General features: G+C 40.6%; 2 protein-coding genes and 1 pseudogene across 24 annotated transcripts in view; all 3 read left to right on the forward strand.

Moving 5' to 3' along the window:
• PDHX (pyruvate dehydrogenase complex component X) overlaps positions 1-17,599 on the forward strand; it is a 72,945-nt gene extending 55,346 nt beyond the window's left edge. Inside the window, exons 7-11 of the mRNA XM_069091403.1 lie at positions 1,000-1,147; positions 9,572-9,630; positions 13,519-13,677; positions 15,435-15,499; positions 16,555-17,599. Of these exons, the coding sequence (XP_068947504.1) occupies positions 1,000-1,147; positions 9,572-9,630; positions 13,519-13,677; positions 15,435-15,499; positions 16,555-16,813 (690 nt within the window). The 3' untranslated portion in view covers positions 16,814-17,599. The remainder of the gene's footprint in view (positions 1-999; positions 1,148-9,571; positions 9,631-13,518; positions 13,678-15,434; positions 15,500-16,554) is intronic.
• The window catches only part of CD44 (CD44 molecule (IN blood group)), a 474,809-nt gene that overhangs the window by 209,127 nt on the left and 240,954 nt on the right, over positions 1-24,728 (forward strand). The window lies entirely within an intron of this gene.
• LOC138163828 (malate dehydrogenase, mitochondrial pseudogene) lies at positions 1,161-4,861 on the forward strand (annotated as a pseudogene).

The following is a 24,728-nucleotide window of genomic DNA, read 5'->3' on the forward strand; positions in this document are numbered from 1 at the left end:
ATGGATTGGAATGTATGTCAAAAAGGCATAGGATCCTACTTATATTGAGAAATGGGAATGAAGAAGCTGGAATGCCAGATCTCTACATTATGATTTTATTAGTTTTTTTTTTTTTAAACAATCGGGGTTAAGTAACTTGCTCAAGGTTACACAGCCAGTTATTTCTGGGTGTGGTGCTGAGTATCTGAGCCCAGATTTGATCCAGGTCATCCCGACACTGGAGCTGGTGCTCTTACTCGCTGAGCCACCTGGCCGCCCCTAAGCAATTGGGGTTAAGTAACTTGCTCAAGGTTACACGGCCAGGTGTTTCTGGGAGGGTGCTAAGTGTCTGGGCCCGGGATCCGATCTCCAGGTCATCTTGACACTGGAGCCGGTTCTCTTACTTGCTGTGCTACCTGGCCGCCCCATTTTGTTAGTTTTTTTGAGAGTTTCAGAAAAATCAGATCTCTCTTTTTAAAAGCAGATTTTTTAGAATTTTCCAGATAAATAAAATTGATTTGGAAATTAACTGATGCTTTGAAATATCTGTATTATAGCAGAAAAGTAAGAGTTGACTGTATTTGGCTTATTTTATTTCTTTTCTATTGTGTAATATTAGAAAAAAATTATTTTACGCTCAGCTTATTTACTCAGTATAGAGCTGCCAAAGGGAAATATCTAATAGTATAGATTTGAATGTAATTTCTTTGTAATCTTAAGTCCAATAACACAAAACTAACTTCTCACAAGTTTAACTTTACTTGTTAGCTGTTCTGGTCATGCTAGTACCGTAGGTAAGATGAAAGTAATTTTCTCTTTATTTTTTTTATTAATTTTTTTTATTAATCTACTGTATATCTTTCTATTTCTTCTCATAGAAACAAGAGGTTGCTTCATTCCTCTTAAATGGTCTACTTTCTGCATTAATTTTCAATTAGTGTTATAAGTTGAGGTAACTGGGACAGGCCCCAGTTGGGTAGTCACCCGTGGTTTAACAGCTAGATCACTATTTCTTTTTAGGGCACATTCACTGAAATCCCTGCCAGCAATGTTAGAAGAGTAATTGCCAAGAGGCTTACAGAATCTAAAAGTACTGTCCCTCACGCCTACGCTACTGCCGACTGCAACCTGGGAGCTGTCCTAAAGCTCAGGCAGAGTCTCGTCAAAGGTTAGTGAAGTGCCTTTGGTAATGCAGGGCGCATGTCATTTGTGAAGCTCAGACTCTCCGTCATGTGCACACCAACAGCCTTAACATTTAAAGACGATGGGAAGGCATCAGGGCTGGCACAAGAAGTGGCAGCCGCGGCTCAGTGACTCTCCTCGAGTCAGAGGTGATGAATGTCAGGGCAGTATTTGAATTCATGTCCACTGACTCCCAAGTCAGTGCTCTTTCCATTGTGCCAGGTGATGGGATTATATGTATATCAAAGTTAAGAAAGTGAAGTTGTACAACATTTCATCTCACTTAAAGAAAGAAATCCATCAAATCCTTGGATTCTAGAGAAAGGAACTTATCCTGGTTATGTAACCTCTAAATCACTTGGTGCTTTCTCCTTCTCTCTCATTTATCCTCTTTCTTTCTCTCCCATGATATAACAGTAGTAATATTAAAAAAATCAATTCAACACACATTAAGCTCCTATGGATTATCTGTTTTTCCAGGGAATTCAAAGATAATGAGAATTAAAACCAGACTGAACAAAATTTAATCCTTTTCTATTCAGAAGACGATTCGTTGTCATAATTAGGAGCATCAATTTTTTTTTAACAGTTTTTGCCTCAGAATATGTTGTCTTTTCATTGTAACCTTCAGACCACCCCAGCTCTCTCCTCCTGCTCCCTTGCACATTTGTCATGCTCCATTTTACCATAATTATTTGAAATATATTTTTTAGTAAGGAGCAAGACAAAGGGTGCAAAAATTCTCTCAGTTTTAGGTAATCTGGAGACATTAATTTGTTATTATTAACTGATTATTTAGACATTAATTTATCTCCTGGTACTCTAAATAAAAAATAAAAATGAGGAACAATATGACCTGTTAAAATAAGTTATTGACACTGAAAAATGGGAAATGGATGGAAGGAAAGATGACAGTGATTTTTAATAATTTTATAAGGAAACTTAAGTGTAAATTAATTGCCATGAGTCTCAAAGTGACAAAAATCTTTCTGAGTAAAAACCCTCCTGAGTCAAAAAAAAAATGCTTGACTTACTTGCCTCGTGGAGAAATATAGGCAGCCAAGGGCCACACCTATTTAAAATGCTAATTATGAAAATTACTAAAAACAATATTTCCAGGAAAACATGGTGAAAGGTGATACTGGATCAGCTTGTGAGACTATATATACACAATAAGCAGGGACTGGGAGACTTGAGTTTAAGGAAATCCCAGCAAGGTCCCAGGTAAAGTTGGCCTAACCCAGCCATGCCTGTCCTTCCTGAGTTTGCCAGGGGGACTACTGAACATGCTAGAGGCCTTGCTCTGTTTCTCCCTACATTGCAGAGGTACAGTGGAGCTCACAGCGTCCATCCACAGAACCTTTCTCTTGTCTCATGGCCAGCCTCTGCTCTTTTCCAGTTTTACATTTCTTTGTTGACATCCTATATTCCACTTCCCCTCCACAACTCCTTACTTATAAATTTTCCTTTTGGGGATGAAATAGAGTACTGATGAAAAGCTCTGAATAGGTAGTTTTCCAAAGAAGAATTTGCAAGCCACTAGCCATGTTATGAAGAAAGGGTACTATAAGCCACTGAGAATAGAAATGCAAATGAAAACAGCTGTTTTCACCTTGGACTGGCAAAGGTGATAGAAGAGGAAAACAGACGTTGGAGAGGCTCTGATGAGACAGACACACTAATGGCCTCTGGGCAGAACTATGACTTGGTCAAACTGTTCTAAAACATCTCGAAAGTATACAGATTATTTAACCCATTGATAGCACTACTAGGTATGTAACTCTCAAAAAGTCAAAGAAAGGTCAAATAGAAGCAAAATAGAAAAATACTTGTAATTTTGTGAGAATTTAATTTCTCACTGTGCAATAATACTCCATTGGAAATAAGAATTCGTAGAAACTTGGAAATACCTGTTTGAACTGATACAGAGCAAATTGAGCAGAACTAGGAGAGGAATGTACTTGACCTCAATAATGACCTCAAAAAGCATCATTGGAAGACATCAGAGGTGTATATACTGGAGGTCATTGGAGTCACAGGCCACCCTGCTGAAGCACATCATGCCCACGTCCTCTGTCCATCCCACAGTACTGTGGTCCCTCACATGCTCCCCTGATGCTGGCCCTCTTGCACCTCAGCTCCTCTTCACAGAATAATGCCAACATAGCTGTGCTGGCAGCTTCCAGAGGAATTGAACAGCCCATTCCCACTTCTGAAAAACAGCACTTTGGGGAGTCACCTATCCCTCTGTGACATGGCTCACGCTTCTTGTGTAGCAGCTGATCTGAGCCATATTGCTTGAAAGTCTGTGATGTCGTCGTGATTCCTGCAGGAGCCCCAGGAATCCAGAAATGACTCGTGGTGACCTGTTCAACAGCAACACTACAGTTGTTGCTGCACTGGCTGCTGCCTGTGCCAGGCATTGCCTGGGAGCCATGATCTTTCTTCTTGCAAACCTGGTCGACTCTATTATATATCCCCATCACATCTGGAGTGTTAAAGAAGCAGGGTGTGTTCGACCCTGTGGGACAACAGTGTTGGGTATCAGCAGAACAAGTGCTTTTCTTGTAGAACTAAAGGGCTTACATCCAGGTCGAGTCAGTGTCCCTGTCATTGGTGGCTGTGCAGGGATGACTGTCGTCTTCTGATTTTTCAGTGCACGCCCACAGTGGAATTTCTGGGAGATCAGCTGAAAACCGCGACGGGGAGGATCCTAGAAACTAGCGCAGGCTGGCAAAACTTGAGCTGGGCATGTTCTGCTCCCTTATCAGTGACCTGTGCTGGTACCAGATTCGTTGTCTTTATTGTGGACGCAGTAACTGGAAAGCAGGGCGTCGTGGAATGCTGCTGTGTCAGATCAGAGAATCACTCCTGTTCCCCCTCCCTCCCCCTCCCGCCATGCTGCTTGGAGAAAAAGGGCATCAGGAAGAACCTGTGTGTTGGCAAGTTCTCTTCTTCTGACGAGGTGGTTGCGGAGGCCATTCTAGACCTGAAAGCTTCCATCAAGAAAGAAGAGGATTTTGTGAAGAACATGAAATGAAAAAACTGTAATGTGAAAGGAGGAATCCTTCCATCCAGGCACTGTGTCATTGTAAAGATAATATGCTGTGTGTCCTCTTTGAGAAGATGAATTTATTAGTGTATTGTCACTCCTCCAATTGTTAGCTGCTATGTTGGAGTATCAGTAACACAGTCATCTGTTTTTTAAAAACTCATCAAAAGTCTGATCGATGGTGACTCGTGTTTTAGTAACGCGTCCTTCCCTGTCTGAGTGGACGAGAGCCTACACAGCTTTGGCCTTCGGTGTGTTGCTGTAGAACAGGTGGAGGCCCAGAACCAAGCAGAACAGAGAGTGGGCTGGATCGCCTTTAGGAAATTATGGAGATCTTGAATGACCCCAGACTTCTCTCAGAAGCATGGGTGTAGAGCATACCTTCAGGAGAATTGAAAGTGAAAATCCCAGAGAAGGCAACTGCAGAAGGACACATGGTGGACGGGACCGGCCATCACCCCTCAGCTAGAACGAACTTTTAAAAATTCATCAGTGAAGTGCATGACGGGAAAAAGGTGAGCTGGCCCCAAGGCAAGTGCAAGGTAGGGCAGATGGGCAGCCTGGTGCCGTCTGCTGACTTGAATATGTCAGAAGAGTGGCAGGAAGCCCAGCAGCCCAGGAGGGGCAGGCATGGATGGGCAGTGTGCAGTGGCCTGGGGGGCCTCCAGATGGAGGGGATCTCAGGCCCGGCGGAGGATCCTCCTCGGGTGTTTCCGGGAACTCTGGAATGTGGGCCTGAGAAGCTGTTCTTCTCAGAAGACATTGCATTTGACACAAAATTATCTTAGGACATCACTAATGTCCCTCAGATTCATTTGCATTTGCCCAGACTAAGTTTTTATTTATTTATTTTTTTTTTTATTAAAGCAGTCGGGGTTAAGTAACTTGCTCAAGGTTACACAGCCAGTTATTTCTGGGTGTGGTTCTGAGTGTCTGAGCCCGGGATTTGATCTCCAGGTCATCCCAACATTGGAGCCGGTGCTCTTACTCGCTGAGCCACCTGGCCACCCCCTGAGTAAGTTTTTAACCTAGATGAGTTTACTCTTTGACATTTTTTTAAAAAATAGCATCATTTATGTCAGTACTTTCCATGTAAAGGACTAATCGTCTTCAAGGAATGCTCTGTAGTCATTTGTTCAGTTTAATTTGACAAATCTTTGTAAAACTATTGGTGTGTTGTTTTATTTTATTAATAAAAGTCTGGTCGCTTTGCTCTGTTCAGTTGCAAATGTTCTCTATCTACTCAGGTGTGAGGAGCCTGTGGCCTTCAGGCCACACATGGATTCAGTCCAGAGGCTGTACTTAAGGACCTAGAAGGCCACAGGTTCCCCACACCTGTCTTAAGTATTTTGCATGCAGTGCCTGGGGCTGCTATCTCAGAATATTCATGGGCTTCCTTTTTTAAAATTTAGTTTCTTTATGAAATCCTTTTGTTGTTTGTAAAGCAAAAACAGATTCCAGAAATGTATTTTTGTTCCTAACTTCCCATAAGTAAAAGGTTATATAAATAAATGGGAACTACTGAACACTGGCTGAAGAGGTTTTATGAATGTCTTTTGTGTAATAACCAAACAAAGCCAGCCTCGGCATCTCAGTGTCTTAAAGCAGTTATAAAACTCGTGGCTGTGTTATTTACTCTGAGAATGTTTGAGGACTGCAAGGGGATTTTTGAGTGGGTATGGAAAGAAGCGGCTCTCTTTTTTCTACAAGATTAGACTTCATTTTGACTGTATCAGATCCTTCCTTTCTGATTGTTCACTTTCTTTGAAACTGTCTTTAAAAAAAAAATAAGGCTGTTGAAGGGCTTGTGTTTTAGTATAAAAGGAGGGAGTTGGGCTGGGAAATAGAAGCTTTCACACCTTATGGGAAAACTGAATCAAAGATCACAGAACGTGTAACCTTGAAAGAGGAAGAAAAGGAGAGCCGTTCTTGATCCAGTCAGGCTGCCCTGTGCCCTCCCCTCGGGTTTCCTGGGTGCCACCATGGCAGTGGGAACCAAGTGTAGCAGGCTGGTGGTGAGCTAAAGACTCTTCTGAGAGCTGCTCACAGGGGGTGCACCTGCGGAGCATGGCAGCTCTGTGACTCAGTTGACTTCCCGTGATCACATCACTCATCCATGTCAGGGCTAGGACTCCAGGGCCTGACAGCAAATCCTCTGCCCCTCGCTGCACACCTTGTTTGTTTGACCGAGAGCCATCTCCCTGGCCTCTCTTGGCATATCCACGAAGCTGATCTGTGTGATCCTTTTGGCCAAGGGGGCTCTGCTCCTCAAGTGCAGTAACCTAGGTCAGAGGTGACAAATTTCCTTGTTAGAGGGTAGAGAAATGAATTGGAAATATGTGGATGCCTTCCATTCCTGAATTTGTTCTACTTAGGTGACCTTCTATAAATAGATAAATGATGTTTCTGCTCTGCAGTGGGGCTGTGTACTTCTTACATGAGTTTTAGATACAAAGCATTCTATTCTTCACCTAACTTAATTCACATAACTTTATGTAAATAGAGAAAGCTGTGTATTTTTAGGATACAATAGATCTCTCTATTTTGCAGAGGTGACAATCAGAGGGAAGGATTTAAAGGGAAATATAGGTGCAGTAGAAAAAAAGCAGAGGGTGGTTTGAAGCCTTCACATTCCAATTTGTAAACAATCTGTATAATCATGCCAACTTGAATATAACATTTCCTTGTCTCTGGGAAAAATTTTCTTGTCTAGTTTGCTTGTACTACAGACTTATGGCATTGTGGAGAGTGATCTTTGTTGTAAGCTTTCACTGTGTGTCAGGTGCTCTGATTCAGAACCTCACAAAGGCCTTTGCTTAACCATACCTCATGTGGCAGCTGTTAATGCCTGGTAGCAGTGGACTTCCCTACAGACTTGGTATCTGCTGCAGAATTGAGTTCTAGCATTATTGTTCCATTCTCACCAGTAGCTAGGATAATCAAGACCTAGGTTAAACTTTTTATAAGTAGGTTTTGGAGCAGGGACCTTCCAGGTCACTGATGAGGTCAGCCTGACAAGCTGCTAACATTTCTGAGAACCAGATGTAAACCTGTTGGAATCATTGCAGAAATGTAACCCATGAAATGGGGGCTTGTCAAAAGTGTCTCCTCTGTCTTTTTTTTCCTGAATTTTACTCACAAAGTGTTATTGTGGCTAGGGAAAACTTGCTAAGAGTTCTTCATTATCCAATTTCAAAAAACCATCATTCATTTTATATACTACTTTAAGAGGTATAGTCATAGATTAAGTAACTTTTGAGGTTCTTTCCAGCCCTGAAGCTATGTTCCCTTTGAATGAAGGGGAGACCGCCATCTACCAAGGTAGTTTATTCTATGAATGTTTGTTTCTTTTTCCATATGGCTTTGAAGTATTATTAGAAATTATTTTGGAAATTCTCATATTTTCCAGGACTTAGGGAATCTTCCAGAAATAACTATGTACAGTGTACCTTAGGTTGTTGTAGAAATTATAAGATTTTAGTGATATAACTTCACTTTAAGATGACAATTTCCTTTAAGATTAATGGTGGCTATTTATTTTCTGCTGTTGTAGGAGTAGAATTTTTGTGCTTATCATCTCTAATAGTCTATATTCCCAATAACCATTTCTTAGGTTCTCTAAAATTTGAATTTGTTCATTTTTTTTTTTAAAAGTGAATCTTTGCTTCATTCACAAATATTTTCTTAGACATGTAATGGGTGGGATTTTTGGATTGATAGTTTTGGGGAAATTGGAAAAAGGAACTTATTGTTAGGAAATTTGCCTGGGAAGTCGTTATTGTTTCTGTGCAGATGTACCAAGAAGTTAATAGGGTGAGCCTTTACATAAGTCCTGGCCACATAAAAATTTTGTGATAGATTGTGTGTAAGTGATAGAAAGACTTGGATCCAATAGAAATAATGAGGTTTTTTGTTGTTGTTTGTTTTTAAACTTTTATTATCAATTTCAAATTCTTTCCCTCCATCTACTCCTTCCCCTATCCATTGAGAAGGTTAAGAAATATGATGCCTATTGTACAAATAAAGTCATACAAAACATATTTTCCTATTAACCATATTCTGAAAGAAAAAGAGAAAAATATGGATCCATCTGCACTCTGAGTTCATCAGTTCTCCCTCTGAAGGTAGATAGCATTTTTTGTCATTATTCCTTTGGAATTGTCTTGGATCATTGTTCTGATAATAGCTCTAGCTTGGTCTTTCACGGTTAATTTAAGCTTATCAGCTGAGATATATTTCTGTTTGCCTTTTTTAAGCCAAAAGATTGTGGTTGTTTTCTATGAAGTGCTGGGTGAGGAAGCTTCTCTGCAGCACCTAGTCTTAGAGAGTTGTTTGATGAAACACTAGTGGGTTAAATGACCTGCCCAGGGCCACACAAGAGGGGACTTGAAGCCAGGTCTGATTCCAGAGCCTTCTGTTGACTGTGCCCCATAACAGTTAGCAGGTACTGTACTGGTTGTGGCACAGGGTAGCTTCCTGAGAATTCATGCTGTCTTGGTTAAAAAGCTCCTGCATACCTTTGGGAAGGTGATACCTTGGGAAGGTCATTGTGGGTCCTCTGGGAGCACCTAATGGAAGATCTTGTGCGTTCCCTATGGTCGCCTGCCCCCCCATGGAAAACAGGGTGTCCAGTGGGGCCCAGAGTCGGCAGAATGAAGCTTTCCAAGGTACAGTCGACAATGAGCTGCACTTCGGTCATTGCTTAGATGTTGGACTTTTCCTAGACTTTCCCAATTTTTGCCTTTAAGTCTTGCCTTGTTTGCCATCCTCTTTCCCACTGGGAAAAGGAAAGACAAAGCCTGTACAGGTGAGTGGGGATCCGTTTTTATGATTGTTTTCATATGGACCTGAACAAAAAACCTTTCCAGGAGATGTTCTGTTCACCAGAAGGACCTCAGTGTTTCACCATAAAATTAGAAAAACACCCTCCTCTTCCTTGCACCAGGACCTTTGTCAGGGTTGTTTCCTCTCTTCAGACATTGTTCTCTTCCCTGATTTGTTTCGTAGTTAAGACTTGGAGTGGTCTGAGCTCAGTGGTCAACTAGTCCTTCAGGACCCTGCTTAGAGATGCAGGACTTCTTGTCTTTGATGGAAGCAGCTGAAAGAATTTAGTCACATGTGTGCTTGCTGAGCCCTTAATTTTTTTTCCCTGTAAGTGATAGCTTAATATTAATTTGCATCCTGGGAAGTCGTATTCTGTTCATTTTCATCACCTTTTATGGAATTTCTATTTCTATCAAGTACAGTCCATCAGAATACAGGAAAACAATTTATAATTGCCAAGTTGAGAGACATAATTGTATTACTTTTAAGGTTGTGAGCAGTAGTCTTGATCTTAATATTCTTTTTTTTTTTCAGATGATATTAAAGTATCAGTAAATGATTTTATTATCAAGGCGATAGCTGTAGCCCTTAAAGTAAGTAACAAAGCCCAGACACCTGGGATTTATCTGTTGGCTTCATTTCTGGGGAGTGGGCTTTGTGTAGCCTGTATACAGTATACACATGTGTGTAATGAAGTTTGCCTTCACAGGGCTTTGTTTGGGAAGTTGGAAGTTATAGTTACTAATCTCTTAAATGTCATAGCTTCAAGGAACCAGCCCCGAGGAGGAGGTGGTCCAGGGTCACACAGGCCCTAGAGCTGGGACTAGAAGCCTCTGTCCAGTGCTTTTTAGACTGATTCAAACTTTACACTTTTGGATTTTTAAAAATTGTTTCCTGAAGGAATACAGTCTATTATGTGGGTACCTGTATGATCTTCCAAAAAAGTTCTCCAGAAATTCTTGAGTACATATGTGTCTTCATCTTTTACTAGCAACATAAAGAGATTAAATTTGGGACCAACATAGTCTAGTAGATGTTGCTTTCAGTTTTAGTACTTTACAACACTGTTTGTATTTTGCCAAAAGTACATATTTTTCCTGCAGCGGTTTGAAAACTGTCTATTTAAAGACTAGAAATATCTCCTAAGAACTTGTAGATGGGGGCAGGTAAGTGGCACAGTGAATAGAGCACCGGAGTCAGGAGGACCTGAGTTCAAATCTGGACTCAGACACTTGACACACTGACTAGCCGTGTGACTTTGGGGCAAATCACTTAACCCTAATTGCCCTCCAAAAAGCAAAAAAAACCCAAAAACTTGTAGATGGACTTTAAAAAAAATTAACCTGTTTCTAAATGCTTTTAACCATTATGGGGGCAATAATTACTCCTCAAATTACCCAACAGGGCACAGTATAAATTAATGGCCTAGAATTGGAATGTAATCATTCCTTAGCTAGTTCTGAGGAACATTAAAAAAAAAACACATAAAGCCTATTCCATTTGCCTTTTTGGTTTTCTGGGAATTGTCTTCCTTTTCAACCAATAGAACAAAAGTATATCTTACGAGTATTTTTAAAAACAACTGCTAATTAGTAACTACTTAAATCCAATATGGAAAATCTTATTCTTGCACCTATACTTTTCTTGCCAACAATCAGCATTTTCTTTCTCAGAGATCCAGTTATGAACTTTAAGTATCTAGTCCTTATTTTTAAGGAACATTTATTATAACCATCTTATGCATTTAAGTTAATAGTACTATTAACAATGCTGTGTAGAAAAATGCTTTTTTTACTTTTATGCCTTTTGGATATTTTGTATCAGAAGTAATTCCTTATTTGTAGCCTAATTTTCTTGGTTTCAAACAGTTTTAACTTGGCTTAAAGTTCCCAATAATGCAATAAATAGAGTTCTCAAAATAAATCTAAATGCAAGACAGTACAATTCTTTTGCCACCTTCCCCCCCCTGGAAAAAGAAGTGAAGGTTTTATAATTTAGAAATGTTTCTACGAAGATTTAACTGCATAGTTCTTTTTTCTTATGTGTAGGTTTTAAACATGTAATTATACCCTTTGCTTGGGCTATAAATTATGAGACTGTAATAAATAGTTGTGCCATGTGATTATTTTTCTATTTCTTGCTTGATATTTTTATGCACCGTGGTGATATAAAAGTGATTGCAAATTGATTTCTTATTTGCTCTTTGAACCACTTTAGACTCCTTTGATCTTTTTACCTATGGCAGAAGTAAGATTATGTAGTAACTTTGGTTTAAATAGTTTTTTACTAAACTATTATGTATTGGGGATTATTATAATCCTAAATAAAAGGTCATTTAGTGAGTTACTGGTATAGCTAGGGGCAAAATTCAGGAGTCATAATTTTAAACCAATACATTACTTGTTATACTTAAGGTGTTCAAGTTTATAATGATTTTCTAATTAAATGTTTTCTAAAACCCACGTTTATAAATTTTATTCTAGAGCTCAGTAGGTGATATCTGTGTATAATAACTTAAGGGAATCTTAATATTTAAGCTCTGGCTCTCCTTTTTGACATATCTTTCTGTGTAGCCTAAGCAGGGGTTCTTTCTCTTCCCTTCTAAAAATTTGTATTCATGTGAAATCTGGTTAAAATAAACATCACTGTCAACCTTGAAGCCGAAAAGTCTCAAAGGGCCACCTAAAGCTTAAGGAGCACGTGGCAGGGGTGGGTGCCATTTGCCCTGGGTTAAGAGCATTGGACTTCCTGTCTTTGTGAGCATAAGCAGCTAGGAGTACTTCATCCACCCATGTTTAACCTGAAAAGGATCCTGAGATTTAGAACTGGCAGGAGTCTTTGAGATGGTCTTGTCCAATTCCTGTCTTTTACAGGTGACCTCTAGAACAGTGAACTGACATGCCTATCGTCCAGAGCTGAGGGTCAGACCTCGATCCCCTGACTCCATACCCATTGCTTTAGATGTGTGTTTGTGATATGGGATGATTTTGTATGTGATTCCAAAGGTTAACAGGCTGGGGGATTGAAAGGGATAGATAGAGCACCAGCCCTGGAGTCAGGGACCTGAGTGCAAATGTGGCTTCAGATACTAATTGGGTCACTTAACCCTGATTGCCTCCCCCCACCCCCACAAAAAAAAAAAAAAAGAAATTAAATAAAATGCACTCCTTTATTTTGGTCCTGCTGATGTGTTTCAGAGCAATACTGAAGAATCAAAGACCAGTGAAACATGATGTTAGGTTAGCATCACAGGGCCATCAGATTGTGTGAGGGGGGTATGTAGGGCAGAGTGAACATACCCAGTGCAGTAGTCTCAAAAGCACCCCCCTGCCCTAATGTTGAAGAAAGGGAGTTTGCACCAAAGCAAGTTGGTTTGGACCTAGGGCCCTCAGACTCCTAGAACATCCATGGAGACACTTCAGGGTGTTTGTGAACTTGAATGGGGAAAAACAATGGTATTTTTTTATTTAGTGTTTCTTCCTGTAGGCAACAAAAATGGTTTCACCACAGTGACAAAGGTGAAAAACCCATGATTTAGACAGACTGTCCCATTTCCACACTGTATTCCTTTAAAACCACAGGTTTTGGAGTGCCTAGGCTCTAGTGAATAGAGCACTGGCCCTGGAGTCAGGAGGCCATGAGTTCAAATCCGGCCCCAGATGCTTGACACGCTTACTAGCCGTGTGACTTTGGGCATGTCACTTAACCCCAGTTGCCCTCCAAAAAGCAAAAAAAAAAATAAAATAAAAACTACACTTTTTCACATCATTACAAACACACTATAAGATTCCTTGCTAGATCATATTCCTGTTCCCTTTCCAGGGCTCCGTCTTTTGGAGCAGCACATTGTCAGGGCTGATGCTTCTACACCATCGAACCATTTTGCCAGATTTTGAAAACGATAGACTTTCCAGCAGTGACGTGGATCAATGCTTTTAAAAGTCATTGTTTTCCTAGATGGTTTCCAACTGCCATGCACCAGCAGTATGCTTTTTTCTTTTATTTTTTTTAGTTTTCTTTAGTTAAACTTTACCTACATCAATTCATTTTCACGGACTAGGGAGACTTATTGTGCTTTCTGCATCCTACCTATGAGTTCTGCTTTATGAACATATAAAATTCACTTTTATAGCTTACCTTTACCATTTTATTCTGGTATTCTCCATCTTCCATTAAAAATGTGGGCTTTTTGTTCTTGCATGTCTGCCTAGTTGTAGGAGGAGGTTAGTAAAAGTGTTATCCCCATTTTAAAGGATGTTTGAGTCTCAAAGATGATGTGAATCAACCACAGTCATGCAGTCACACAGTGAAAATGCTGCCTCCTCTTTTCTTGTGTTCATGAGATATGTTTGTCTTTAAGTCAGGAGCCTCAGCCTGGGGTGGTTAATTACCATGGAGAATGTCTTCATGCATTTTAGGTCTTTCAGTCATTCCCTGCTGTCAAACTCTCCTCTGTTTAATCTTCTTCTTTTGTCTTCCAGCAAATGCCAGATGTGAATGTGAGCTGGGATGGAGAGGGCCCAAAGCAGTTGCCCTCCATTGACATCTCGGTCGCAGTGGCGACAGACAGAGGTCTCATTACCCCCATCATAAGAGATGCTGCTGCCAAGGGAATACAGGAGATTGCTCTTTCTGTAAAGGTATGCACAAAGCTTTCTTGCTGCTCCATCACATCAGCACAATGCTCTTCTGGTAATATGCACTCAGTGCCTTCCACCTTGGAGTGTAAGTCTGTGCTGCTAGATATCCTCGCACGTCCCCCGCCCCGTGAATCAGAGCTTGCTAGAACTCGGGGCCCTTGACTACAGAGAGAGTGGAAGTATAGGGGGAAGGCCTGGACCAGGGACCTCACTGATAGGGGAGCTTCCAGGGGAGGACGCCCCTCTCCCCATGCTGACCAGGACCTCCGCGTGTCTGGGCCCCTGAGAAGTGAACAAGAGACTTCCCAGGGTCTCCCCAGTGTGTCAGGCAGCACCCTAGCTCCAAGGCCAGCTCTTTATCCACCTCACCCTCTGGCTGCCTCCACTGAAATCCTAGAATTCTGCTGCTTTCTTTCAGGCTCCTAAGTAGCTCTGCTTCTCTCAGTCTGTTTTCATGATCGTCAGGGAAAGATGAGATCATTTACCTCTAAAGAAATTCCTTGTTGAGTCCATTTGATATGTCTGATCAAATCATGTGACTAGTACTCTTGCCCTAAGGTGGGAAAACATGTTTCTAGTTTGTCTTTCTCTGTCCTAATTTTCAGTGACTATTTCAAGTCTAAACCCATCTCCTTTCATTTGAGGTTTTAGATCCAAATACTTTTGTTAAGCAACAAGTATATATTTGTGATTTGTTTTGTTTGGCAGCAGTTCATGATGACATGTTGATAGTGGGAAGGGGAGATTAAGTTTAAAAAAATAACCTGTGGCTTCTTTTTGTTAATTAGTGAATATCTGTGGTATCCTGTTAATTCTGTTTATGATAAATTACAGTAAATTAAACTCCAGGCCTTTTAAACTATGATTGATAATTTTGCACTCCTCCACACCTCCCAAAATTTGGCCACCAGGTACATGATGTCTGTCAGGTTTGGTTGTAGACCAGTGTCCCTGACCTTATATCTTATGTCTGAGACACTTGGAAATGTCACTAATTTTCAGTGCAAAGAAAATGCAAGCCTATAGGAAAAGGAGCTGTTGCTGCTCTGCTAAATTTGGTGCTTTCTTTCATCTCCACCTTCTCAACATTTTAAGAAACCACCAAAAAATAAGCTTGAAATGATGTCTGGGATTCATAAACTTAATAAAATATAGAGCCAGAAAGTACTTGAGAGGTTGTCTGGTCCAGCCTCCTCACTTTACAGATTAGAAATGGAGGTTCAGAGAGAAAAGTGACCAAGGTCATGGCGGTCACAAATAACAAAGGCAGCTTTGAAATCGGGTCTCTAAGGTGGCTGCTGTTTCTCACAAGAACACATTTTGCATTCAAAACAGGAAATTGCTTTGCTTATGAACAACACTGAAACATCATGGGAAATAATAATATACAGAACACTGGAACAGGGAGGCAATTTGGCATAATTAAAGTAACACTGGACTGGAAATTAAAAAATGTGAATTGTCATCCTAGCTCTGCTAAAACAAAAAGAAAAAAAAAACATCAGAAAGTAATGTTGCCCTTAGGTTTTTAAATTCACTTCTTTAGTCTGGGAAATCATCTGTGCTCTACTTGGTTTTTATTTTTCCTAATTGTGTTTAAATTAAGAGATACATAGCACATCACAAAAAATTAACAATTTGACTTAATTAGCAAAATTGCATAAATTTTGTGGGCTGAATCTTTCAATTGGCAGTTAGAACTATCCAGAATACTTTTTGGTTCTGATATTTTATTTTATTCAAATTTGTTTGTTTAGGCTCTGGCAAAGAAAGCAAGAGATGGAAAATTGTTACCAGAAGAATACCAAGGAGGGTCTTTTAGGTAAAGTAGAAATGTTAATTGTAATCAATGTCAGATAGACCAGACCTAAGACTGACACACTTGGTATAGATTTGTTTTGTTTATTTGTCTAAATATCCTTATGTTCTTTCTATATTTAGGCTACAAAAGTATAGGAAGGAAACAATCTTCAGACTAGTTAAAATGTACCTTTCCAGCCCCTAGTCACAAGAAAAAGGCAGCTGAGTGTCTCAGTGGATAGAATGCTGGGCCTCGAATCAGGAAGATTCATCTTCCTGAGTTTAAATCTGGCCTCAGACTTAGCAGCTTTGTGACCCTGAGCAAGCCACTTCACCCTGATTGCCTTAGTTTCCTCATTTGTAAAATGAGCTGGAGAAGGAAATGGCAAAATGTTCCAGTATCTTTCTCCAGAAAACCCGAAATGGGATCACAAAGAGTCAGACACGACTGAAACAACTGAACAGCAACAGAAATCACAAGAAAGTTAAGAAGAGCCCATCAGTACTTACAAATGAATATGCTCTTTAAAGGAAACTCGTCCCCTTGAAGTAATATATTGGTTGCTAAATATCTATGATTTTTTAAAAAAAATTCAAATGCTGCAACATGCCGTATTTGTAAGGAATTAATACACATGCACACTAGGAACCAGTCTTCCTTGTTTTCTTCATTTCAGTCCAGCAAGAATATATTTTATCTTCTCTGCTTGGTGCTGGGGGAGGTAAAAAGTTTAGCTAAAATGTGATCCTTTCCCGCTTGGAGCTGAAAGACTATTTAGGGGTTACGTTAGATGTGCAAATAATCTTGAAAGATGTGCAGACAATTCTATGTGCTCATTTCTAATGGTGGCCTTTTTAGAAAAAATACTTTGGAGAAAAATGTTAACTCTTAAGTTTGTAAGACCTTATTTTTGCTATTATTGAGTTCACCAAAACTATTATGTTTATTTGGGCGTGTGTTTTTTAGTATCCAAAATTAATATTTACTTGAGAATTCAATAATGCATTCTTGATATATGGTTTGAAAGGTTGGTCCCTAAGGATTTTCCCACTCGTTGCCTTTGATTGTTCTCGTAGTGTTTCTAACTTGGGGATGTTTGGTATCGATGAGTTCCGAGCTGTGATCAATCCTCCTCAGTCCTGCATTTTGGCTGTGGGCCGATCCCGACCTGAACTCAGACTCGCTGAAGATGGGGAAGGGAATGCCACACTACAGCGGCAAGAGCTCATGACCGTCTCCATGTCCAGTGATGGCCGAGTGGTGGACGATGAGCTGGCTACCAAGTTTCTTGAACGTTTTAAAGCAAACCTAGAGAATCCTGTCCGACTCTTCTAGTCCTCAAAGTGACCAGCTGGCCGTGCAGGTGGTTGGTACAAAGAAAGGTTACAGTCTATAGGAATACAGTGGAATGTTTGGTATGAAATGGACAAATTATTTAATTTATTTGGAGTAAAGGACCTGGACTTTGTCCTCTTCGTTTCTTTTTAAAGGTAACCTATTTTAAAGACTAATCAGAGGAAGAGAACATCTCGTTATCTGGCTTCTTTTAAAACTTCTTTGGTGCTGCACAAAAGGGTTTCAACTAGATGTAACTTAAATTATATATTTAGAATGTCAGAGAGCCTGAGTATTCACAAAAGAAAACATTAGAAGACCGACACTAACTTTCTCACGTTGAAAACAGGGCCAGGCAGTTTGACAGCTGAGTTTCAGTTTTACAAGGGCTGCTCTGGCAATATTCCTAAATGATTTAACCCAGAGAGGAGCATTCCGACTGAGAACGAATCACTAGGCAATTAGGATTATATCTCTTGATGACTTGTGACCACAATGTCAGGTTATTTCTGTATATAAAGCCATACCTTTCCCAAGGTGGTTTCTATCAGTTTTATTGTTCTGTTGTTGACATTGATAACTGTGAGCTTCTTGAGAAAGAAAAAAAAAGAGATACATTTCTACTAAACAAAGACCAAAAAGGCATAAGATGTGTTTGAATGGTAAACCATAACCAGAATAACTTTACCTTCTGGTAGAAACTTAGAAACAATGAATGAATCTTTGAAAGTGCTTACTCTGATGCTAAGTCTCCATAAATTAAAATAAACCATAATCTCACTAAAAGTTTTTTTCTTAAAGATTCTTTACTTTAAACATTAAGTATTATTTTTTGTGTTTGAATTATTTTTGATTTAATTAGCAGTATATTTTTAGAAAATAAATACACATATAAAATGGAGGTTAGAAGTTGTTGGCGTCGTGAAATGGACCAGACGTTCTCCTTAAATACACCAGGACTACCCCCCTAGGCAAGAAAAAAAATGAAGAGGGCTCTCAGACTGTTTTTGTAGATGAGTATCACATTTGATAAGAATTATGGAATTGGAAGATTTTAACAAAACAGGACAGATTAGAAGAGCTCATTGAGGACTGTGCCCAGTGTACTAAGTTATCAGTATTAGGTCATTCACCATTTATGGCCAAGTTTCAAATACCTTCCAGTGATTGGCCAGAATGCCCTTACAAAATGCGTGTATTTTTAATGAGTTGCTGCTAGATTGTAACAAAGAAAAAAGGTCTCCAAAGATCTTGCTGTATTACCTTGATAGGGATCCCCAAAAGAACAGTTTATAGTATATCTCTTACAGTGTTTACCTTGCAGTAAGAGAGTTGTAAAAATATCCATTCACTTGGAATCTTAATGAGATTATGCCTGGTACCTAGATGGTAAGACTGGTAAGACAGGTCCCTGGCCCCCAGCACAGTGCATCTGGAGGGAGATGGACTCTCTTGTAAAAAGAATAAATTAAGATATTATAGAATATAAGGAGTGCACAAAAGAAAGGGAAGGACAAGATGCTTGGAAGTATTATTCTTTAGACATCTTTAATTTGTCAGAAACTGATAAATTTTGTAAAAACAATTTATGCTAGTTAGATTAATTCATTACTTTCAAAACAGTTTTCATTGAAATAACTTGTTTTTCCACTTCTTTGACCTGAGTAATCTGGGCTGCCAGCCATAGTCCTTGAGCACACTGGCCTGGAGCATGAGGGGAAGTCAGTTTTATTTTTTCATGAATTCAGTGACTTAGATAAGACACCTAACCCTGTCGTGCCTCAGTTTACTCTTACATGAAATGGGGACAATGCCCCTCACCTCCTCCTGATAGAGATGAGAATACATGAAATGGCATGGATAAGGACCTGTGTGAGTTACACCAATGAGAGGCTTTGTGTGACAGACAGTTTTTAATTACCTCCTAGAGATCCAGATAAAAGAGTTTCTTCGCTGTTAGAGCTGACACTACAGTTTTTGGTCAGATTCAGATCACTCGTCCACCTCTCATTCAGAATGTCATTGTCAATGTAGGCAGATCTTCTGTTGTAGGTACTTTTTGCAAGACAATGAGAATGAGCTTTTTTTCGATATCAGATTTGATTCTGTCTTGAAAATGAACCATTCTGTTGAAAGATAGGTGGTGCTGTGGATTAATATTCTGAAGAGTCTCGCAGATGCCGACCAACCTGGAAAACATCAGGCTCAATTTAGACAGGTTTTTCTCATTGTGCTTTGCCAGCTTGGCAGACTTAAGCTTAGGTGAGGTGAAGAAATGAAAGGACGAGGAGTTCACAGGTAAGGATTAACTACTTAAACACAGAACTGCTTGAGTAGAAAAGAATTCTCAGAAATACTGCAATTTGTTTGGAAATCTTTAAATTTGTGAAAAAAAACCCCAACCTTTCAGTAAAGTTGTTTTACTCGATTAAATATCATTTGTCTTGCAAGTTTCCGAATTTATTAGGATACAAGGGATTTGGTATGGTTAGATTTTCAGTGTCAAAAATGATTACATTCAATTAAAGTAATCAGCATTTATCATTATTGATGCCTGTCTCAGCAACCTTGTTCACTGCTATTCCTTACATAAAGTGGACAAATGCTGCTTTGTTAGCCCCTGAGTGAATGGGTAAATGGGAATTTCCAAGGTGGAATGCATTTGACCAGTATAGATTGAAGCACAATTGTATTTTCTTGATCTTGATGTTGTATATGATAGCATAAAATGGCAGTAAAGTATTAGCCAATCTGTAACTAGATAATTACTCATTTTAGCCTCACCTAAAATCAGGTACTGCCCCAGACCCAAAAAGCAGTTCTTTACATGTCCCTTTGAAGGGAAGTCTTCCTTGACACTGCACAGTTTTTTTTTTTTAAGGAATCGGGGTTAAGTAACTTGCTCAAGGTTACACGGCCAGTTATTTCTGGGTGTGGTGCTGAGTATCCGAGCCCGGGATTCGATCCAGGTCATCCCGACACTGGAGTGTTCTTACTCACTGTGCTACCTGGCCGCCCCGACACTGCATAGTTTTAACTCCCATAGGTTCAAATATTGTCACTGTGTAGACAAATCCCATGTGTCTACTTATCTACCCCTAAACTCTCTCCTGAGTTCATCTTGCATCACCAACTGTTTCTTGGACATCTAAAACTTCATGTCCTGTAGACATCTCAAATTTGACAGGTTCCAAACAGCTTATTTTCCCCCAGCCTTCCCTTTGTAACAGGTTCCCCTGTTACCATTGAGGACAATCAACAAACAAACGTTTATTAAACACCTAGTTCGTGTTATGTGCTAGAGGTACAAAAAGGCAAGATATGGTTCCTGCCCTCAGGGACCTTACAGTGTTATAGGGGAAACAAAGTGCAAACAAATGCAGGCATACCTCAGAGATGCTGTAGGTTTACTTCCAGACAACCAAAATAAGGTGAATATCGAAAAAAAGCAAGTCCCATAAATGTTTTGCTTTCCCAGCTAGGTGGTGCAGTGAATAGAGTGCTGGGCCTGACGTCAGGAAGACTCATCAAAACTGGTCTTCAACATTTACTAGCAGTGTGATCTTGGGCAAGTCAATTAACACTGTTTGCTTCAATTTCCTCATCTGTAAAATGATTTGGAGAAGGAAATGGCAAACCACTCCAGTATCTTTGCCAAGAAAACCCCAAATGGGGTTACAGAGAGTCAGACACAACTGAAATGACTGAACAATTACACTATACTGTAGTCTATTAAGTGTGCAATAGCATTGTTTAAAAAAAAAGGTGTACATTAAATTAAAAAATACTTTATTGCTTACAAATGCTAACCATCATCTGAGCCTTCAGTGAATTGTAGTCTTTTTGCTGATGGAGGGTCCATGATGATGATGGCTGCTGACTGATCAGGATGGTGGTTGCTGAAGGTTGGGGTGGCTGTGGCAATTTCTTAAAATAAGACAATGTAGTTTGTCACATTGATTGACTGTTCCTTTTGAGGCCATTGTAGTGTTATTAACTGGCCTCAACAGTGTTGTGTCTAGGGATGGGGAGACCAGAGGAAAAGGGAGAGACAAATGGCCGATGGCTGGAGCAACCAGGACAACCAGCATTTATCAATTAAGTTTGCCGTCTTATGTGGGCACAGTTCTTGGCACTCCAGAACAATGAAAACAGATACATTAAAGATTACTGATCACAAACCACCATCACAGAAAGAATAATATTAAAAGTTTGAAATATGAAAATTACCAAAACATTACATAGACATGATGTGAGCTATTGGAAAAATGGTGCCGATACACTTGTTTGATGCAGGATTGCCTCAGATCTTCGATTTATAAAAAAACACAATATCTGTGAGAAATAGTAACACAAAGCACAATAAAATAAGGTATGCCTGTCCACACAAAGCAAGCTGTATGGAGGATAGATAGAAATGAACAGAGAAGGCATTATAATTAAGAGGGAAGGGCACTACCCTCATCCCAGTCAGCCTTCCAACATCTCTCAGGTAAGTTCCCTTCTCTCCTCTGACAGCTGCCACCCCGGTGCAGACCTTCATCACCTCTTGCACAGACTTGCTATAGCCTCTTGGTGGGGTTCTCTCAATCTCTTCCCCTTCTCCAATCCATCTTTCCCCCAGCTGACAAAGTGTCTTCCTACAGTACAGGTGACTGTATCACCCTATCCACCCACACTCAAAAAATTCCAGCGGCTCCCTGTGAGCTCCACGACCAAGTAACATGATGCCCTATTTGGCATGTAAAGCTCTTTATAACCTCATCACTTCCATTTTTCCATTCTTCCAACACGTAACTTCTTACCATGTATTCTATGATCCCAAATGACCAGTCTTCTTCCTGTAACTCCCATCGGGCACCCTCCTGACTCCATCCTCATCTCTGCCCACAGTCTTCCCTGGTTTCTTTCAAGATACATCTCAGACCCTGCCTTCTGCCAGAGCCCTTGGCCATAAACCCTCCCCAGGACCTTTCCTGAGGTAGCCTTTCTGGGCATATCTTATGTGTACACAGTTAATGCCTAGAATGTCAGCTCCTGGAGGACAGGGACTAGGCTTTGCCTTTCTTTGTCACACCGGCACTTGGCACAGAGTAAGTGTTTAATGATGCTTATTGATTTAGTCATAAGGGATAAAACAAAGTCCTGTCCTTAACAGAAGACTGACCATCAGATGATGTCCTCGAAAGAGAGAGGCGTGTCTAGACAACTTCTCATGTGACCCCAGGGCTTTGGTGGATTGCATATTTCATATAAATCTGTATTGACTTGGCTGTTTAAAAAAAAGGAAAGAAAAAGAAAAGGCTAATTCAGTATTAGGCATTATTTAGAAAGTTACTGCCTAGAACAAGATGCTGGTTCTGTTTTAGGCTGCTCACATTCAGTGATGTAGGGAGGATGTAATCTCCATGAGGGCAGAAACTATTTCGTTTTTGTCTTTGAAGCTCTTTGAACCTAGCACATTGTCTGCACTTTGTAGGGCCCTCCTCGATGCTTGTTGAATTGTGTTCCATTCTGGGTACCCTGGTTTGAAAGGTCATTAAGACGTTGCAGTACATAAAGCTGATACAAAATACCAGAAGCAGGTATTTAATCCTGACAAGCCAAGCAGGGTTTGGTTTGAATTATGAGGTAGAAGAAATTAATCTACCTGAAACTTATTAAGCCTGTGCAGTGTATAGCAGTCTTATATATTTCAAAGATAACGAGAGCCCATCCCTTTCACTAGAATAGTTGTTGTGGGACCTAAGCTAATGACTTTCTGTAGCTATGCCACAGACTTCTAAGCCCTGTAGTATATGATGGGCCTCTGTTAACCAGGAGGGCATGGCAGGTGTAAGGACCTCTATCCTGGGCCTAAGTGACCTGTGATCCCCTTATGAGGGGAGATTTGAGGCCAGGAGAAGTACTATGAAGTTGGGGTTGGTTCCCCTCTTTCCCCCTTGCTACCTCCCCATCAGGGGCCTTCGTGATGGGAAATTCCCTTTAAGGGCAAGACTACAGCTAACCCTGTGACCTTGGCTGGGGATTTTCTTATTGTCTTACTTGGTGATCCCCCTACAAGGACATCTTGAGGAAAATATTTTTGGTGGCAGAACTGGGGGCAAGTGATAAGTACCTGGGAGTTAGGGAGTCAAAAAAAGCACTTGGAGCCTCACAAATTGGTTTGGGAATTGCTGATCTACCATCCCTGACTGGGGACGATGAGAAGCCTGGAAGGGATGGCGTAAGAGGATTGAATGAAGGGAATTCTGGAGGAGTGAAGACTTAGAGTGGATCATGAAAAATAAATACGGCACTTAGCATCTAGATTAAAATAGGATAGCAGATTAGTGAGCCCCAAATCAAGTTGTAAGGCCCAAGTTTGATCTTTAATAGCAATTTTATTTCTTAAATTTAGTTGGTTATATCAACTAGAGTTAGGAATCCTTAATCTTGTATTATCACTGCATTATGCTAGACAAAGAGGAAGGAGGGGAGCTACAAAGATTGAACAAGACATGGTCCCAGGACTCAGAATTCATTATTTAGTAAGTCCATTTTGTCTAACATATAAGCTAAGCACCAGTAGAGTTCCAGGAGAATAGGAATAATTATGACTACTGTCTCTCTAGTCAGTGTTTATTCCTGTACTCTTGGACAGGATGATTCATAAAGCACCTTCTAGCACTAAATCTATGATCTTACATCCTCAACACCTCTAGAATGAATGAAACATTTATTAAACACTACGTTTAAAGCGCTGTGCTAAGCATGGAGTATACAAATAGAAAAGTTAGGCAAGGTTCAGGGGTGTGGGCTGTCTCCATCAGGGTCTGAGGGTGGGCGAGATAGTAGTTCCCCCTGCTTTGCATCTGGCCTTTTCTCTTCACTCACGCCACCAGCAGCCTGAGTCAGGGGCTCATTGCCTCCTACCTGTGCTTTAGATGCTGAATGGGAATTCTTGCTTCCATTTTTCCCCACTTCAGTCCACAGAGATATTGAGAGAATCTGAAAACTTGGGTCTTCTTTCCTATCACTCTCAGTTATGCACTCCACATTCTGCTCAGACTGGCTCACGCCTGGTTGTTCCCCGTATTTGCCATTCTGTTTTCACACTTGCCCAGGCTGCTCCCTGCCCTGGGACTGTCTCCCCTCCTTTACTTGCACCTCTTAGAATGCTGAACGTGGCTCGGGTCACAGCTCAGTTGCATCTTACCAGAGTAGAACCCCCCCCCCCCCTCGTTGTTAACACTCTCCTTAAGTTAGATTTGTTTCTGTGTCTGCTTGTGTTCTCTAGTAGGATACGAGGTCCTTGAGGGTAGACATGGCTTTCCTTCTCCTCATATCCCCAGTAGTCAGTGCTGTGCACTTTAAAGGCACTTACTGAATCCTTACATTAGATTGAATTAACGGAGGAGGGAGCATTTGAGTGAGTTGTTAAGGGATGGGTGGGATTTTTAAGAGATGCTGCTAGGAGGTTGGGAAGAACAAGGTCATGGGAAAAAGCTTGGAGGTGGGACCATGCAGGATGTGTGTTAAGGAAGTGGTGACTGAACTGTGAGCATAGTGGGAATAGTTAGACAAGACGGGGAAAAGGAGAGTGGGTAAGAATGTAGAGAACTTGACTGTGCCGACTAAAGAGTTTCAGTCCTGTGCAATAGGCTAAGAGGTTCCGATGGAAGGAGTGACAGTGGCTGAAGCATGAAGGAGGACTGTGAAGCCTGGCAAGATCGACAGGCTGTTGAAGTAGACCATGCTGATGCTAAGAAAGTCACTCACTGGAACAGATGGGGAAGAGGGTGTGACTAGTGATGCCAGACCCCACATTATGAACAGGAGATCTCAAGGGAGGCTTCCCTCATGTTAGAAGATCCTGTGTGGGGGACGTAGGGGAGGACATAGAAATTGCCCAGGATAAGAAGGCCTAAGTAGG

This window comes from Petaurus breviceps, unplaced genomic scaffold, assembly GCF_028583685.1.
Source record: "Petaurus breviceps papuanus isolate PSGF00001 unplaced genomic scaffold, PetGlider_PUasm1.0 188, whole genome shotgun sequence".
Taxonomy (NCBI): domain Eukaryota; kingdom Metazoa; phylum Chordata; class Mammalia; order Diprotodontia; family Petauridae; genus Petaurus; species Petaurus breviceps.